This window comes from Alternaria metachromatica (assembly GCF_023757995.1).
Source record: "Alternaria metachromatica strain BMP 0045 chromosome Unknown scaffold_23, whole genome shotgun sequence".
Lineage (NCBI taxonomy): Eukaryota > Fungi > Ascomycota > Dothideomycetes > Pleosporales > Pleosporaceae > Alternaria > Alternaria metachromatica.
Genome location: NW_026055514.1, coordinates 1 through 15108, shown reverse-complemented (window position 1 = coordinate 15108; position 15108 = coordinate 1). Strand labels below are relative to the sequence as shown.

Here is a 15108-nt window from a genome sequence, read left to right as displayed (position 1 = left end):
AGATATTTGGATACCTCGTCGAGTACTCGGAGCCGATCATCATCGAAGTCGATCTCTCCCCGGCCAGACACATCTATAAACTCTATCTTGGTGCAGGATTCGAAATGCCCAGGAACCTGTTTTTGTCGTGTCGAACTATCTACCTGGAAGCGGCTTCGTTATTTTACGCCGAAAACACATTCGTCATCGAACCAAGCAATCCAGAGGGCCCACAAAATATCGAAACCCTTCTGAATATCTACGGTGAATGGCTCAGAAAACTAGGGTCTCATGTATCCTGGCACCGTAGATTCTCCATTGATCTTTCCAAATGTTGGACCTTGGTAGGATGTCGGGGCTTTGCAAACTATGAACGACCTCACCCTGAGTCTTTCAACATCGGACCACTACTCCAATTGCTTTGGGACTGTAATCTTACTGTCGACATCACCTTCACCAATAACGTGTCTGCCACCGGAATGACATGCAATACTTCAGCCATAACGACTGTTATCCGTTCGCTTCTCCAGGGCCAACTAATGCTCAAGGCATCTCGTAGCCAGGTCTGGGCACTCGCAATCGACTACGACGGACGCGGCGGCTCATTCGGCCTGAGAAGGACTAAACGTCATTGGGAGGACTCACGAATGGTACCTGATTACGATCAACAGCACAGCTTTGTTGCTGTGGACGATGGGCGACGACTTTCTCTAGCACGTCCAAAACCTACCCTGCTTGGTCTACATGGCCAGGTCCTCTACAAAATTATTTTGGAAGCGACCTCTCACCCAAAAGAAGTGCGCATAGATCTGGACGTCGATACTAAGCTTCCACTCGGTCTTGGCCACATCAACCAACAGTTCTTTAAGAGTCACCACAGTCATATACTGCACTCGACCCCGCATACGTTAATTCTCCGGTCGACAGAAAAGCGTAGCACGTTCAACAAATTTGGTAAACTCGCACGCCTTCTACGCCATCAGTTTCCCTTGCCTATAGAGTCTGAGGAAATAGAAAGGGTTAACGCTCAACGATTCAAGAGAAAACCCTGGATAATCGAGGATGCCTCTAACCTCGGGATTGTATTGGAATTCAACCTGCCAAAACTAACCGCGTTAGAAGACTTGCGAATTAGCATACTACCATTAGTGCTGGAGACATCTTCAAGCCGGGGAGACCGAGAAATTACTATTCGCTCATTCTCTCCAGGTTCAGGCGGCCAGAATCTCGTTGCGGAACGGTCTATCTCTCTCCAGGAGCTCCGCTTGACTGTTGTAACAACAATGATGGTCGACGTCCACGCACCTGACGACCCTTTACACCACCCCTACTTGATCTGGATCAACGGTTTAGGAGAGGTTGTCGAGAAAGAGGCCGTGCCCTATACATATGGTACGATTGACCACGACATAGATACCGCATCCACAATGAGCTTCTGCGGATTTTGGTTCGGCGTAGCTTCCTTGCATCCAAAAGACCGTCGATACCGCCCAAAGTTTCACCGGTACAAATGCAAATTTGAGGACTGCGAGCAGTTCTTCCCATTCCAGCACTCTGCGTCGCAGATCTTGCGCTATCTCATGTGGGTATTGGAAGAATATAACACGGCGTATACTCGACGATTGAGGTATGTATATGTGTCTTCCTATGAACGTGTATGTGCGCTAACAACTGCAAGGGTCTTTGAGAATTCTCCGTTGCAGTGTTCATGCCATGAGGATGAATGCGAGAGCTACTAAAGGGATAATTGTTATTTAGTAGGACTGCGCTTCGACGCGTTGAAACGAGGGGGGGTGATATACTGCGCATATGACTAGCCAATCCCATCGATGAACTTAAATACGTGTCTTCAATGCTTGCTCATGGTGTAGTGGGAATACTAGAACCTCCTCCTCTCTCAAATGACTGAGCAGCACACATGAGTATTAATGTGTGTAGTTCGACACGTTCAAATGTCAACAATATCCAGAGTGGGCAATGAGTGTCCCCTTACATCTTGCGATTTCGTCGTCTTGGTCGAAGCAGTCATGCAGCGACGCAGTATCATGTACGTGTCTAGGTTACTTGGCAGCTCTTGAGTCTTTTGATTCCTTCCAATTGCCATTATGCCGCTGGTAGCATGCTTCATGCCATCTGGCCCTGCGTCGACTTGGTCCAGTGTAGATGTGAATCAATTTCCATTCATCAGCTCACCGCAAAGGTCCAGATCTCGAAGTATACGCCCAGAACTTGTATCCAAGTGGAAATAAATACCTCATCCAGACTCGATAATCTGATGCGCATACCACTAGATACCAGTTCAATCATCTTCAGACTGGAGGAGGGTGTTGACTCCTCGTTACGCGACTCACAACATGGTTACACAATGACTACAGCATCCAGTCAATAGTCACGCACAGATTACCTGATAGCAAAGCGGTACTCTTGACTGTTTTCTTCAAGACAATCATACATTGTTCTCGAAGTCATGCATTGTCTGTAAGAGTCATGTCTTGTATAAAGAGCGCCAATGGGTGTAGAAACAATGGGCACCACAACCATCACTATCGTACTACCAGATACACTATCTACACTCAAAGATACATTACCAACACCTCTCGAATACGCATTTGATACGTGAAGACCCTAGTCTCCCAATCTTATACATACAAGCCATGGCTTCCTCTTCCAACAACACCGGTGGAGATGGCAGAGACAAGCTTATTACAAGCCCCCAGGTGATAAACCTAGTGGCCGAGAACACGAGGAGGGCAGCAATGCGAGCCGTAAAGGAGAATGGAGAAAGATTGATTGCAGAAGACAAGGCGCGCAAGGAAAAGGAACTCGCAGAAGAGAAGGCATTCGAGGATGAGGCAGTCAAAAAAGGACACGATGACTCTCAGGTTGTCGAAGCAGCGCTCAAATTGCTGGAGGCACACGACGAGGACTCGAAGAACCCCTTCGACCCGCAGGACGTCGAAGCAGCGGCCAGATTGTTTAAGGCACACCAAGATGACTCGAAGATCAACCCGCAGGACAACAGCAAGTAAAGATACCCCTGTTCCATCGAGCAGAGAAGACACGGGAAGGAAACATCTTGTGGTCTAAAGGTGGCGAACCAGAGCAGCATCTGTATTCTCTGGATGAAAGAAAGGGGTATCTCAATAAAGACACACTCGTTTGGACTTAACGGCATATTTAGAATTAGTGTACAATCGATAACTTTCCTTAATAATCAATAACACTGTCTCAAATATACCCGGCACTATAGAAGCGCTGTAATACATGCCCTCTCTACTAAACGCAATTTCGTATAGTTAGTACACCACTAGGTAATACTTAACAAAGAGAATATTAGCAGCTATAGTTGTGTAAGTTGTAAAAGTAATAAAGACGCTAAAGTATAGTTACATTATATATTTCTTAACTATTAACTTACTATAGTATATATAATTTAATATTCTAGTTCTTTTTTATTTTATTTATAGTACTATAATAATATAAAGTAAGATAAGCTACTTATAATTCTTAAATTACATAACTACTATATACGCAAAGGTACTTCTTATTAAATAAGAGAGATCGCAATTCTTAGAGCTAGGTAATACTTATACTTAACACTATTTGAACAAGGCTTTAGGTAAAAGCATCCGCTGTAAACACTTCTAGTGTACCAGTGTCAGAGTCTAATGATTGCGATCTCTATCATTTGGAGAGTACCTTTGCGTATGTAGTAGTAATTTATTGTGGAAACCATGAGTGGCTCGTCACATCTCATATGGCAAGGGACATAAGCAGCGCTGCAGACCAAATCGTCAAAAAACACGCGAGGTAGGTGGCCTCACATTGATGTATCCTCTATGGTGTTCAGTCTCTTCCTAGGTTGACGTGATAGGGAAGTAGGAAACAAGGGAAGCAAAGGGTGAGGCGCCTCTTAATTGCAAGGTTTCGATGAGGTAGCAACTTACAGTGCGAGCTCGAAGTAATTGGTAAATGCAGTACGTATTTTTTGGGATATGTGGGGTGGTTCTGGAGGGTTGTTTCGCTGGGCTATGACTTATGGCGAGAGGCGCTGTGTTGTATCGTCGTCTTGCTGTTCTGGGTAATTAATTGAGCCCACCGCAGTAGATGAAAGGAACTGTTCACAGCTTATATCGCGCAATGGTCTTAGTGGGATTGTTCGATGTGTTTCTTTTGGTAGAGACTACTCAAATAGTACGGAGACCTTGTTGTTGGTAAAGAATCTACAGGCCCTACTCTGAGGTTCCTCTTAAAGCGGTAGCAAGCCACGTAGCCCAATTTTTCCTGGCTACGGCTACCGTGTTTCCACCTAGAGGTAAGTGCCTTCGTGCTGCTCAGACTTCCTTCATCTCCTAAGATACCTGTCCATAGCTATACGCGCTCGTGTCCGACTATCGGGTATAGCCGCTGTTGGGTTTGATAGCGAGAAAACATCGGCTTTGTGGTAAATCGGAGGCTCATAGCCGTCAGCGCCGAGACTCTGGCGTACATCGCACTCAGTAGTAGTGAAGTACCGCACGAAGATGTCCAGCCAAGTTACAACGTCTGTTCTATTGCGCAATATGACTCGCCAGATGAAACCGTTGGGTTGTAACCTCGACACGTATACAATCTTGTTATCAAGGTATCCTTCGGGCAGATTCACCGAAAGGGCAGGCGCAGGGTGTTTTTGACGTAGAGAGCTGAAGCAAGAACCCATTGAAGTGTCCGAACCCGTATCCAGATAGTCGAGATTTGGACACTTCTGCAGACTCTGAGCAATCGAGCGCCATGTACCGTCTGTCAAAGACACGAACTTGAACTCGATGCGTTGTAGTGTCCCAGCGTGCCGCTTGATGAAGCCACGCAAACGGCTGCCGCTCACGTAGCTTTCGAATAGCTTGAAGTGGTTCAGATGTGCATACGTGTTCTTCGCGAAGAGGTTGAGCCATATATCTTCACATCCATGGCATAGTCGAAGTCGTGGTACAGTATCGCATCCGTATAATGTGATCTGTTGGACGCTTGAGAGGTTCTTGGCCATGTCTGATAGCAAAGGAGTGACGGATTTGTAGTGAGAGTAGTGTCGGCCAGTCTCGTTGTGCGCCGCGTCGGATTTCCTCCAACTCGACGGCTCTTCTCCTGGATCTGGATGTGGAGTAGCCTCGATCTCGATATGCGAAATGAGATGCAGCGACTCGGATAAAGGGTTCAAGAATCGGTTGTGCGCGGATTGTTGAAAGCTCGCAGGAATGACTGCTACATGGATAATCTGGCGAGGAAATGCCGCGAGGTTGAGTGCGTTGAAGACAGCGGGGTAAGTGAGCTCCTCGGATAGATGAACCTTCACCAATGAAGTCGAATTCGCCAAGTTTTTGAAGCTTTCAGTTAGGATGTAGATAGCGTCGGGAGAGTTTGCGAAGTTGACCAGCTCCTCGCGATCAAAGATGCGCGCATATCCCGCATGATAACTCCTCGTATACCCTAAAAAGGGCATATAGAACGTGATTTCTCGAAGCCGGTCTCGGAAATAGGGAGCGCTGCTGATCGAAAGCAGACGACCAAGGGATTTGTAGGTGGGTGCCACCATAAGGTGATCTAGAAGTCCTCCGTAGCAAATTGCAGAGTCGAATAGGGTCTTCTCGTAAACCTTCTTGCAAGACAGTCGGAGCGACTTGACATCTTGAGGGAGCTTTGATTTAGAGGGAGGATCTTTCAAGATGATGAAGCGACATATCCTGCTCAGAATCTCCGTCGGTAGCGCGGAGAGAGCCATGGGTGATGATCTCCGGCGGGCCGGGTGGGGTGTGCGAAGAAATGACGATAGTGACTTGGCTGTAAACGATGTGCGTCCGCGAGCTGCTGTCGAAGCGACTGCGTTGGTGAGTCGAGGACGCGGTCAGGCGGTGATGCGCCGACCTGAGGAGAGAACTTTTGCCAAGCAGGCAGAATATTGACGAAATGTTTGCTCGATATTTTACTGCGTACGTCACCGCTAGCACGGACCCAAAGTCCAAAAAAGAGAAATATCGCTACTGTAGGTGAAAGAGCGTACTGAAAAGAGCTGCGGTGACGCGACGCAGACTAGCGACTCACAACTTCCAAGATCCACATGTCACCCATCCGATGAGGTCCTCTAGAATGGAGTATCATCGACACAACGACTTAGAGAAGGATATTGACGGTATTACTATTCTACAGCACCCTACTTCCCTTCCACACTTGAAGTAAGATGGAAAAAGCCTGCGTGAACTCCGTATGCTTCATACAGACTCCTACCTGGACGGCAAATGGAAGAGATCAACCTTGAAATATTGCGGCAAAGGCCGGAGAGGCACACGCTCATAAACATACCTAGACGTCGAGAAGTACTTAATAAAATCCTTCAGAAACCTCCGAACAGCCGCGTGAGTATCCAACGGCGTACGCCACCCATCGTAACGCACGTACTTCTTAGGCCGGCGTTTGGTTGGATGAGCTTTTGCCCTCTGGCAAATATCGTTCAGAAGCCTGAGGTGCTCAAGACCGGAGATCTGTCTGAGGACTTGTGCGACGGTTTTCCAAGAGCCGTCGGTCAAGATTGTGCCAAAGAATTCGATATTCTTAAGCGTATTGGAGTGACGTTTGATGAAATGCTGAACACGACCGCCGCTGACGTACATGTGTCCGATTTGGAATGTAGTGAGCTGAGTGAAGGGGACCATGATGATGTTGTGTACGAAGATATCGTTACAGGCGTTGCAGAATCTTAGTCGGGGAAAGAAGTCGCAGCCGTCAATGTACAAGTGTGGGACACTTTTCATGCCGTGGAAGAAGCTTGCAACAAGGGGTTTGTTGAGTCGGTAATCCCGAACATGGTAGCCTTCCCGGATCGCTTTCCTGTACTCATTTGCTTTTCTGTGCCGAAATGCTTCTACCTCATCTTCTGACTCTTCGTCGTCGTCTGATTGCATTTCCTCGTCTTCTGACTCTTCATCATCGTCTGATTGCATTTCCTCGTCGCTGTCTTCTTCTTGTTCACTGTCTTCTTTGCCGCTGTCTGCTTCGTCGTTGTCTTCTTCCGTGGCTTCGGGAACGGGTACAAACCTATGCCACTCAACTGTCGGTGTTTTATCTTCAGTAGAAGTCCACTTCATATAGCGCGCAAACGAAGAAGGCGATTGCCCAAAGTCCCCATAGTCCTGATCCAGCAGTCGTCTCATCTCGATACGATAGAGAAGACAACGTTGCGGGAATTGCGCGAGGTCCATTGCCGTGAACATAAGCCAGTGCAATTCTTCGGCGTTGAGTTCCATCAGAAAGAGTTCCCTCGCGTCGGCTAGATATCGCAGACATTCTGCTAGGAGGTAGATGGCTTCACTTGATTCCATGCTGAGAGGCCAATGGAAGAAGATCGTGCGTATCTTATGACGGAACTCTGGGATTTTAGCAAGATGGAGTAGGAGACAGAGGGATCGGTGGGTGAAAACAATTTCGATTTCGAAGAGCTTGAAATCGTTCCGGACGGCTGCGTACGCATGGGTCCGTTGGTAAATACGTCGGCAGGTCAGCCGTAGGGACTTGAAGTCCTTGTTATCAACGAGCGCATTGATACCATCAAGTATTCCACTGATTCTGTTGTCAGGCAGAGTCAGAAAAACCATGATTGCCGACGAAACCTGTTGGAGCTGAAAGCTGGAAAGTGTGCCGACTTTGGAGACGCAGTCGCGAGATTATATGTAAGCTGCAAATGTTTGTGCCGTAAAGCAGGAGACCAAGACTGCTGCGACAAGCAGCACATGAGCGATGCCTACAAACCCACCTCTACCCCCTCTCAAAGTTTCGCACAATACGTCTGCACCGGCACAATCCCCCCACTCCTATCCGGCGGCTCCCTCATCGCAACCTCCCTCGTCCGCGCCAAACTCTCCAGCTCATCCAACCGATTCAGCGTCGCCTTCAAATGCTCTTCAAAGCCCGGTTGGTGGACAACTTCCCGAAACGCATTCTGCATCGGCACAGAATCCGCTCTTACCATACCATGCGCATCAATATGAATAACGTTGATGTGATCGAACGGATGGACAAAGTCGGCTCGCGTGATAATTTGGCGGGCTTCGTGTAGCGGAATCTGGGGAAGTGTAAACTGATCATCCGAACGGGGTGTCTCGTTCTCGCGCAGGACGAGCGCGCGTGCTAGGACGATGGCGGCCGCGCAGTATTTCTGTTGTTCTTCCACGTCGTCGTCCATGGAGTCGCCGAGGATCCAGCAGTTGTTTAGGAACCACATTTTCTCTCTTCGGTTGATTTGCTTGCATGTTTCTAGCATGTCGTGGGATTTCGCAACTTGGTTAAGGAAGATTAGTCGGCCGCCGACTTTGGCGAAGACTCCGTCGAGGATGCTTTGGGGTACGTCTTCGTTGTGATAGCGGGCTCGGTATTGTTTGAGTGCGGTGGTTACTACGTTCTTTCGGACGTCTCTGACGCTGATGACGTGCATGTTGGTCGCGTGTGGTGTCAGGCGCTCTAGGGTCCAGAATTCATCGGAGGTAAAGACGGTTGTGACAAGCTCGTTGCCAGCCCAAATCTCGGCGCGCTGCTGCAAGATCTCCAGTAGGTGCTTTCCCGCTTCGTCGTCTTTGAACAGATGGATGTTGTTGATGATCATGAGAAGAGGCTTGCCGCGACGTTTTCGCAGCCTCAAGGCTACCTTCTCCATCTGGTTGAGCGCTCTCTCAATATCCAGCAGTGGCGAGCTATCCCTGGGGCCCCGAATGCTGAACAACCCCCCAATGTAGTCTTCGTGAAATTCGTAGTCGATAGCCTTGCCGAGTCGCGTTCGAAAGACTTCTAAATCGTTGTGCGCTTCTAGCATAGCAATGCCGTCGCCATTGACCTTCCGCATAGCCTCTAGGAGTAGCGCTCGCTTGCCAGTACCTCGCTCGCCAATGACCAGATAGTATCTCCCCCTGGCCCTTCCGCTGACGACGTTGTCGATATCCTCCTGCTCCGCTCGCGGAACCCAGTATTCCCTCTCTACAATCTCTTGTATCTTGTCTGGCTCCGTGCCGTATGAGATGCGACCCAACGCAACCCGCTCCTGCGAGCTGTATCCCGTGGCAAAGGCATTCTCGATCTTCTTCGCGACGGTCCGCTTGTAGAACAGGCTATAGGCATAGCCGCCAAGGCCCAGGCCGAACAGCGATATCAGAGCTACCGTGCTACCTTCAAGCACGCTCCTTGCAAACTTGCTTCGCTCCTGTTTGTCCTCATAGTGCGGGCCGTTGTTCGGTGGTCTTTCTGATGGAGTATCGTTCGGGGGCTGCAAGAAGGCGGGCGCAGGCTGGAAGCGAGCGGGGTGTCTGCCGAGCGGTAGGACGAGCCATCCTGCGATTGTCAGTCATGCAGCGGTCTTGGGGTCCCGAGGTCATATGGGCTGGCTTACCTCTTCTAGCACGATGGATAGAGCGCCTCATCTGCCCTGTAGCAAAGAGATCTGGTGGACGTGTAATCAAGTAGGTTACCTAGGTACGCGTCATGTAGGTGGATGCACGAGCACGTCCTGGCCAAGCGTTCGACGCCTTGCCGTATAGCCGAGCATCTTCATCAAGTGTGAGATGGAGGCACAAAGCCATGAGACTGCGACAAATTCGGGGGCAATTGTTAGTGTGTGGTGAGCTCCATGGATGTGAGTTCGTTGGCAGACGGAATGGCCTTCGGAAACGCGTCTTTCCAAGATCCAGGGTTCGCGCTAAGGACACGCTCGCAGCCTTGAAACATCGACAGTCCTTGGAGTTTAGTGCTCCACACTATCATTAGGAAACACCGAGACACCTTACCGCAATTCCTACTAAGCATCGTGACCTCCTTATGCTTTTAACGTCATGAAACACGGTGTTTTTACTCCTTGATCATGTGGAGTTGCAACTACATGCAAGTATACTGGCACACTCGACAGGACAGCAAAGACCCATCTACCATCCCACCCACCGCTATCCACCAAACCAGCGAACCCGTCTCATCAGACTAACAGAAGCATCCTCACCACCACTACTCGGCCCTGCTTTCTATCAAATCCATCAACCCTCGCGACGCTAACCCAACACAGCCTAACCCCATCCACCAGATCGACAGGGTCCACACGTGCAAACGCAATGCATGAGGCGACTCGGAAGGCCCAGGCGTCCGTTTCCCACAGCATCGGGCACCCGTCTCATGACCATCACGGTATTAGGCAGCTGAACCTTGCGACACGATATGTAGCTTCTTCTTCGCCATGGGGCGCGGTTTGCCTTTTTGCTTCTTCCCATTCATACACCTTGTGACGATATGACGAGTTCGACGAGCGAGGCGAGCGAGACGAGCTCTCCTCATGCCTCACCAGTGTACCCCGCCCGATCAACACCATCGCCCACGCGACGATCACCCCGCCACCTCCTCACCAAGTTGTACACTTCACATGTACTTTCAACATGGAACGCGCGCACGTTTGAATTCGGCGCTGTGATCTTTCTAGCCAAAATATTCCCTGGGACGCTTTTCTTCGCATCATGCTATGCGCTTTTCCGGTCGCTTGCTGCTGCCGTCCTCGGATCATGGATTGGAGGGCTGGTTGACCGGAGAGATAGATTATGGGTTGTGCGCCAGAGTATCGTGTGGCAAAGAGTCAGTGTAGCGGGGAGTTGTGCGATTTTGGTAGCGATGCTGGGTTTGGGTGGAGAAGAGAAGGGTATTGGGATGGTAACCTACGGACTATTTCTCATCAGCGTGGTGCTGGCATGCATCGAGAAACTCGCCTTCGTCGCCAACACCGTATCCGTGGAGCGCGACTGGATCGTCGTTGTATCCGAGAGTCTAGCTCTCGACCGTCAAGAGCTGAACAGCGCGATGCGCGGGATAGATCTCATCTGCAAGCTCATCGCGCCCGTCGGCATCGGACTCGTAGACGGATACTCCACCAAACTCGCCATCTGGGCCGTCTTCGCACAAAACGCGATAAGCGTGTTAGTAGAATACTTCGCCATCGCGAATGTATATGCCGCGGTACCGGAACTAGGTGTCGGAAAGGGCGTCGTGACGAAACCCGCGTCTGAAACAGACATTGCTACGGAACTGCAACAGCGAGCCTCGTCGCCTAGCCAGGACACCGTACCAAATACCACTACGCTCCGCTCCACCATCACCAAAACCATAACCACACACCTCGCGCCGTACCGCGAATACATCACCAACCCCGCCTTCCTAGCCTCCTTCTCCCTCTCCCTCCTCTACCTCACCGTCCTCTCCTTCGCCTCGCAAATGACGACCTACCTCCTCACCCTCGGCTTCACCAGCACGCACGTCTCCGTCATGCGGCTCGTATCCGTTATCCTCGAGTTATCCGCCACTATCGCAGCGCCGTGGCTCATGAACAAAATCGGCGCCGTACGAGCAGGTCTCTGGTTCATCAACGAACAACTCGTCGCCATCGCCCTGGCAATCGGCCTATTCCACATTTTCCCCACGACTACAGCACCGATGCTAGCAGGCGGCGCCCTCGTAATCGGCCTCTGTCTCTCCCGCCTCGGTCTCTGGGGCTTCGATCTCAGCGTTCAGTACCTTGTTCAGGAAGACGCGCCTCCTGCCTCTCGTGGCTCTTTCTCCGCTATTGAGATGTCGTTGCAGAATCTTTTCGAATTGCTCTCTTTTGCGACGACGATGATCTGGTACAAGCCGCAGGACTTCTTCATACCGATATATATCTCAGCAGGGGCAATTGCGTCGAGCGCGGCGTGTTTTGCGGGGTTCGTGAGGCAGAAGAGGGGGCATCTTTTGCATACGGATCGGTGTTTGAAGAGGATGGGGAAGGGGAAGAGGATGTATCAGGTTTTGCCTACGATTGAGGAGGAGGATTTGGAGATGGAGGTGAGATGATGTCGGGGAAACGGGGAAGTATCCTTACGGCCAGACCGAAGTGAATGGAATTGATGAAGCAGCATCGTTAAGATCCACATTGTAGTGATGTCGCACATTTTGACGATGACTGGGATGTATGATTGAGTGAAGAAGAGAAGCTAGACCTGGCCCCTGAACGAATACATGCAACGGTAACGCAAATTCATGATCGGCTGTTGGAAAGAATACTAATCATGAATCAGGCGGAACCAAGGCCTCTCTACCACAGCAGATGCTACACTCGAACATGGCGCCTGATGTTCCACCGGCATATCTAGCACCCACGCAGGACTCTTGGCCACTATATTATGCCTGCAAATATTATTCCCGATATAGCGGCACGCATCTGCCGTTACTTGCCAAGCGATGCTCTCGTAGTAGTGCCTCAGTTGCTAGATGCTACGCGCCAATTGCCTTTTGTCTGGCATCGATCACTTCGCGCCTTCCAAGATTGGTTTCATGGCTCCGATCTTGGCACTTTATCCTTGACAACCCTTCTCTTACCCCACCAATGCGGTTCACCAACACCAGGACAATAAAGTGCAAGTACTCTAATCTTTGTTGTGTATATATCATGACATCAGAGGTCGAGAAGAGACGAGCATGTAAAAGAGAGCAGTCGAGTCCTTCAAACGCCCGCATACGTGCCTGCCTGGAAGAACAGACAACCAAGAGGCTCCTTACGGTGTTCGCAAGCACCCTCGAGCATCATAAAACTCAACATACGACAAAGCAACACCCACCTCTACAACAATGCATCTCCACCCCTTCCTCACCTCCGCCCTAGCCCTAGCCCTGACCACAACCACCCTCGCCCTATCCCCCCACCTATCCCTATCCACCCGCCAACAGCCCTTCAAAACAACACCCATAATCGACTTCTCCGAACCCTGGGCCTTCGCCTTCCTTCCCGACACCCGGATCCTCGTCACAGAGCGAAAAGGCAACCTCCTCCTCGTCGACCCAGCCACAAAGTCCAAGAGCAGCATCACCGGCGTCCCCGCCGTCGCGTATGCCGGTCAAGGCGGTCTGCACGATGTAGCCTTACATCCACAGTACGCAAACAACAGCATCGTCTACATCAGCTACGCCGAAAACGGTTCCGGCGGCGCAGGCTGCGCGGTCGCGCGCACCAAGCTGAGTCTGAGTGGTAGCAGCGGCGCACTCTCTGGTCTCGAAGTCATCTGGCGGCATTCCCAGCGCGCCACAGGCGGCCTTCAATTTGCGTGTCGTTTGAAATTCGGTCCGCAGGACGGCGCGTTATACATCTCCTCGGGCGAGATAAACCAAATGCACCCCGCCCAATCCATGACGTCCAACTTAGGCAAGATAATCCGTCTCTACGACAACGGGACTGCCTACGCCGGGAACCCATTCGCATCGCAAGGCGCCATCCAAGCCCAGATCTACACGCTCGGCCACCGAAACCCGCTAGGTATAGATTTCGATGCTCAGGGCCGGCTGTGGGAGGTTGAGATGGGGCCGTTTGGCGGTGACGAACTGAATTTGATAGTGCCGGGTAAAAACTACGGATGGCCGGTTGTATGTGAAGGACGGCACTACAACGGCACGTTGATACCGAAACATAGTACGAGGCCGGAGATGGCGGCGCCGAGGGCGAATTGGGTTCCTGTTATTTCGCCTGCGGGGCTGATCATTTATAAAGGGGATTTGTTTAAGAGGTGGAAGGGGAATGCTATCATTACCGGCCTTAGCGCACAAGGGCTTGTGAGGGTTAGTATTACTGGCGATACGGCGGCGGAGGCACAGCGCATCAGCATGGGTAAACGCATGAGAGGTATTCGGGAAGACAAGGAGGGCGCGATATGGGTGATTGAGGATGGGGCGGGGGGTAGGTTGTTGAAGCTTACGCCGAATTGAAGTGTGTTGGGGAGGATTGGAAGGCGGGGGGAATGGTTGGGCGCAGGGGCTTTAAAAAAGTCAAAATGAATCACATTCATGGAGGGCATGTATCGAGCTTGAAGTCATAGTAATTAGTTTCCTCGACTTGAGGCTATCCATGAGACACCAGTACTACAGCCGAGCTTTCTCAGTGACGTGAACGCCATCACCGCTCTTCCATCACCCTTTCCATTCGTATGTCTGTGAACCCGAAGATTCATACTGACATATCATCCACTCACCTCCTGTACGACCCATCTAATGAGTCCAACTACACTCCTTCTTACACAACTTGCCATCAACGTGAACGCCCTGGCAGATGATCTCGCACTGAGAAGTATGTTTGCAGCTCTGTCAATAATATTAGCACATGTTCATTCCCTGAGCAAATCCAAACTTACGTTAGCGCAGTTGATATACGCATCACTGCAGCGCTTGCAGAACGTAGTAGCCATAGTGTGCACATGCTGCTCTTCGTCGTCAGCTCTGGGGTAGAGCAGGGAGAGAGGATGTGGCAGGAAGAGAGGGTTTGACAGGGGGTGCGGGTGTGGACTTGCGTTGTCGGGTGAGGAGCCGGTGTCGCGAGGGATGACGCTGCCGAGAGTGATGGTGGAGAGGACAGCGAGGGCGAAGATGGCGGTGATGGACTTCATCTTGATGGACGTTTGGTTGTTTGTGTGGGAGTGAGGTGAAGGCGGCCTTGGAGATACTAGTTGTGTGGTTCGTGAGTGTTCGAGTAGACTGAGTCGTGTAGAAGAGTTGTGGGGGCAAGAGTAGGTGAGGTTGTTGTATATGGCTTCGAAGGAAGGAGCCGAGTACGTTGGAATAGGCCTGGGCACGGGTGGCGATAATTTCCACCGGACCCCGTTTGCAAGGTGAGTGGAGGAGTGGCAGCCTGAATATTGCGTATTCGACTTAGGTAGTGAGTAAGGGTATCATATTTGCGCAAACACGTGGGAGCGTCAAAAGGGAAGTGACGACGACTGTCTTGATAAAGAAAGAGCAACCAACAGGAACACCATGTAACCGAGATCAATCAGGCTCGAGAGCAAGCACAAGAAAATAACGTTCACCTGGACAGTAGACTTGACTTTAGGAAAAGACGTCCTCCTCCTCCCCTCTGTCTCCTCACCCACCCGGGAAGTAGACGACGAGGGACTCCGTAGTTAAGCAGTTACGGTTTAAAACACCAACACCAACACCAGAATCATGTTGTAGGAAACACTCAGGTCCGAGAGCGAATACTGGAAGATGACACTCACTTAGGATCTTGGAAGACATCCACCTCCTCCCCTCCGCCTCCCCTCCGCCTCCCCTCCGCCTCCCCTCCGCCTC

At 50.7% G+C, this 15108-nt stretch overlaps 6 protein-coding genes across 6 annotated transcripts; 3 read left to right on the top strand and 3 right to left on the bottom strand.

Moving 5' to 3' along the window:
• Window positions 1–2488: 2488 nt before the first annotated feature.
• J4E83_008208 (uncharacterized protein) lies at window positions 2489–3008 on the top strand (the record flags this gene model as incomplete). The annotated part of the gene is given in 2 exon segments (XM_049335105.1): window positions 2489–2595; window positions 2609–3008. The coding sequence occupies 2 exon segments, from the start codon at window positions 2489–2491 to the stop codon at window positions 3006–3008; spliced, it is 507 nt and encodes a 168-aa protein (XP_049185644.1).
• A 1203-nt stretch (window positions 3009–4211) lies between these two features.
• On the bottom strand, window positions 4212–5734 carry J4E83_008207 (uncharacterized protein; the record flags this gene model as incomplete). Its single annotated transcript, XM_049335104.1, has 2 exons — window positions 4212–4288; window positions 4756–5734. The coding sequence occupies 2 exons, from the start codon at window positions 5732–5734 to the stop codon at window positions 4212–4214; spliced, it is 1056 nt and encodes a 351-aa protein (XP_049185643.1).
• A 499-nt stretch (window positions 5735–6233) lies between these two features.
• On the bottom strand, window positions 6234–7601 carry J4E83_008206 (uncharacterized protein; the record flags this gene model as incomplete). Its single annotated transcript, XM_049335103.1, has 1 exon — window positions 6234–7601. One exon carries the CDS (start codon window positions 7599–7601, stop codon window positions 6234–6236), a length of 1368 nt encoding a protein of 455 aa, XP_049185642.1.
• A 170-nt stretch (window positions 7602–7771) lies between these two features.
• Window positions 7772–9413, bottom strand: J4E83_008205 (uncharacterized protein; the record flags this gene model as incomplete). Its single annotated transcript, XM_049335102.1, has 2 exons — window positions 7772–9324; window positions 9383–9413. The coding sequence occupies 2 exons, from the start codon at window positions 9411–9413 to the stop codon at window positions 7772–7774; spliced, it is 1584 nt and encodes a 527-aa protein (XP_049185641.1).
• Window positions 9414–10568: 1155 nt separating this feature from the next.
• On the top strand, window positions 10569–11850 carry J4E83_008204 (uncharacterized protein; the record flags this gene model as incomplete). The annotated part of the gene is made up of 2 exons (XM_049335101.1): window positions 10569–10575; window positions 10637–11850. 2 exons carry the CDS (start codon window positions 10569–10571, stop codon window positions 11848–11850), a joined length of 1221 nt encoding a protein of 406 aa, XP_049185640.1.
• A 532-nt stretch (window positions 11851–12382) lies between these two features.
• J4E83_008203 (uncharacterized protein) lies at window positions 12383–13752 on the top strand (the record flags this gene model as incomplete). Its single annotated transcript, XM_049335100.1, has 3 exons — window positions 12383–12387; window positions 12488–12494; window positions 12724–13752. 3 exons carry the CDS (start codon window positions 12383–12385, stop codon window positions 13750–13752), a joined length of 1041 nt encoding a protein of 346 aa, XP_049185639.1.
• Between the last annotated feature and the right edge of the window lie 1356 nt (window positions 13753–15108).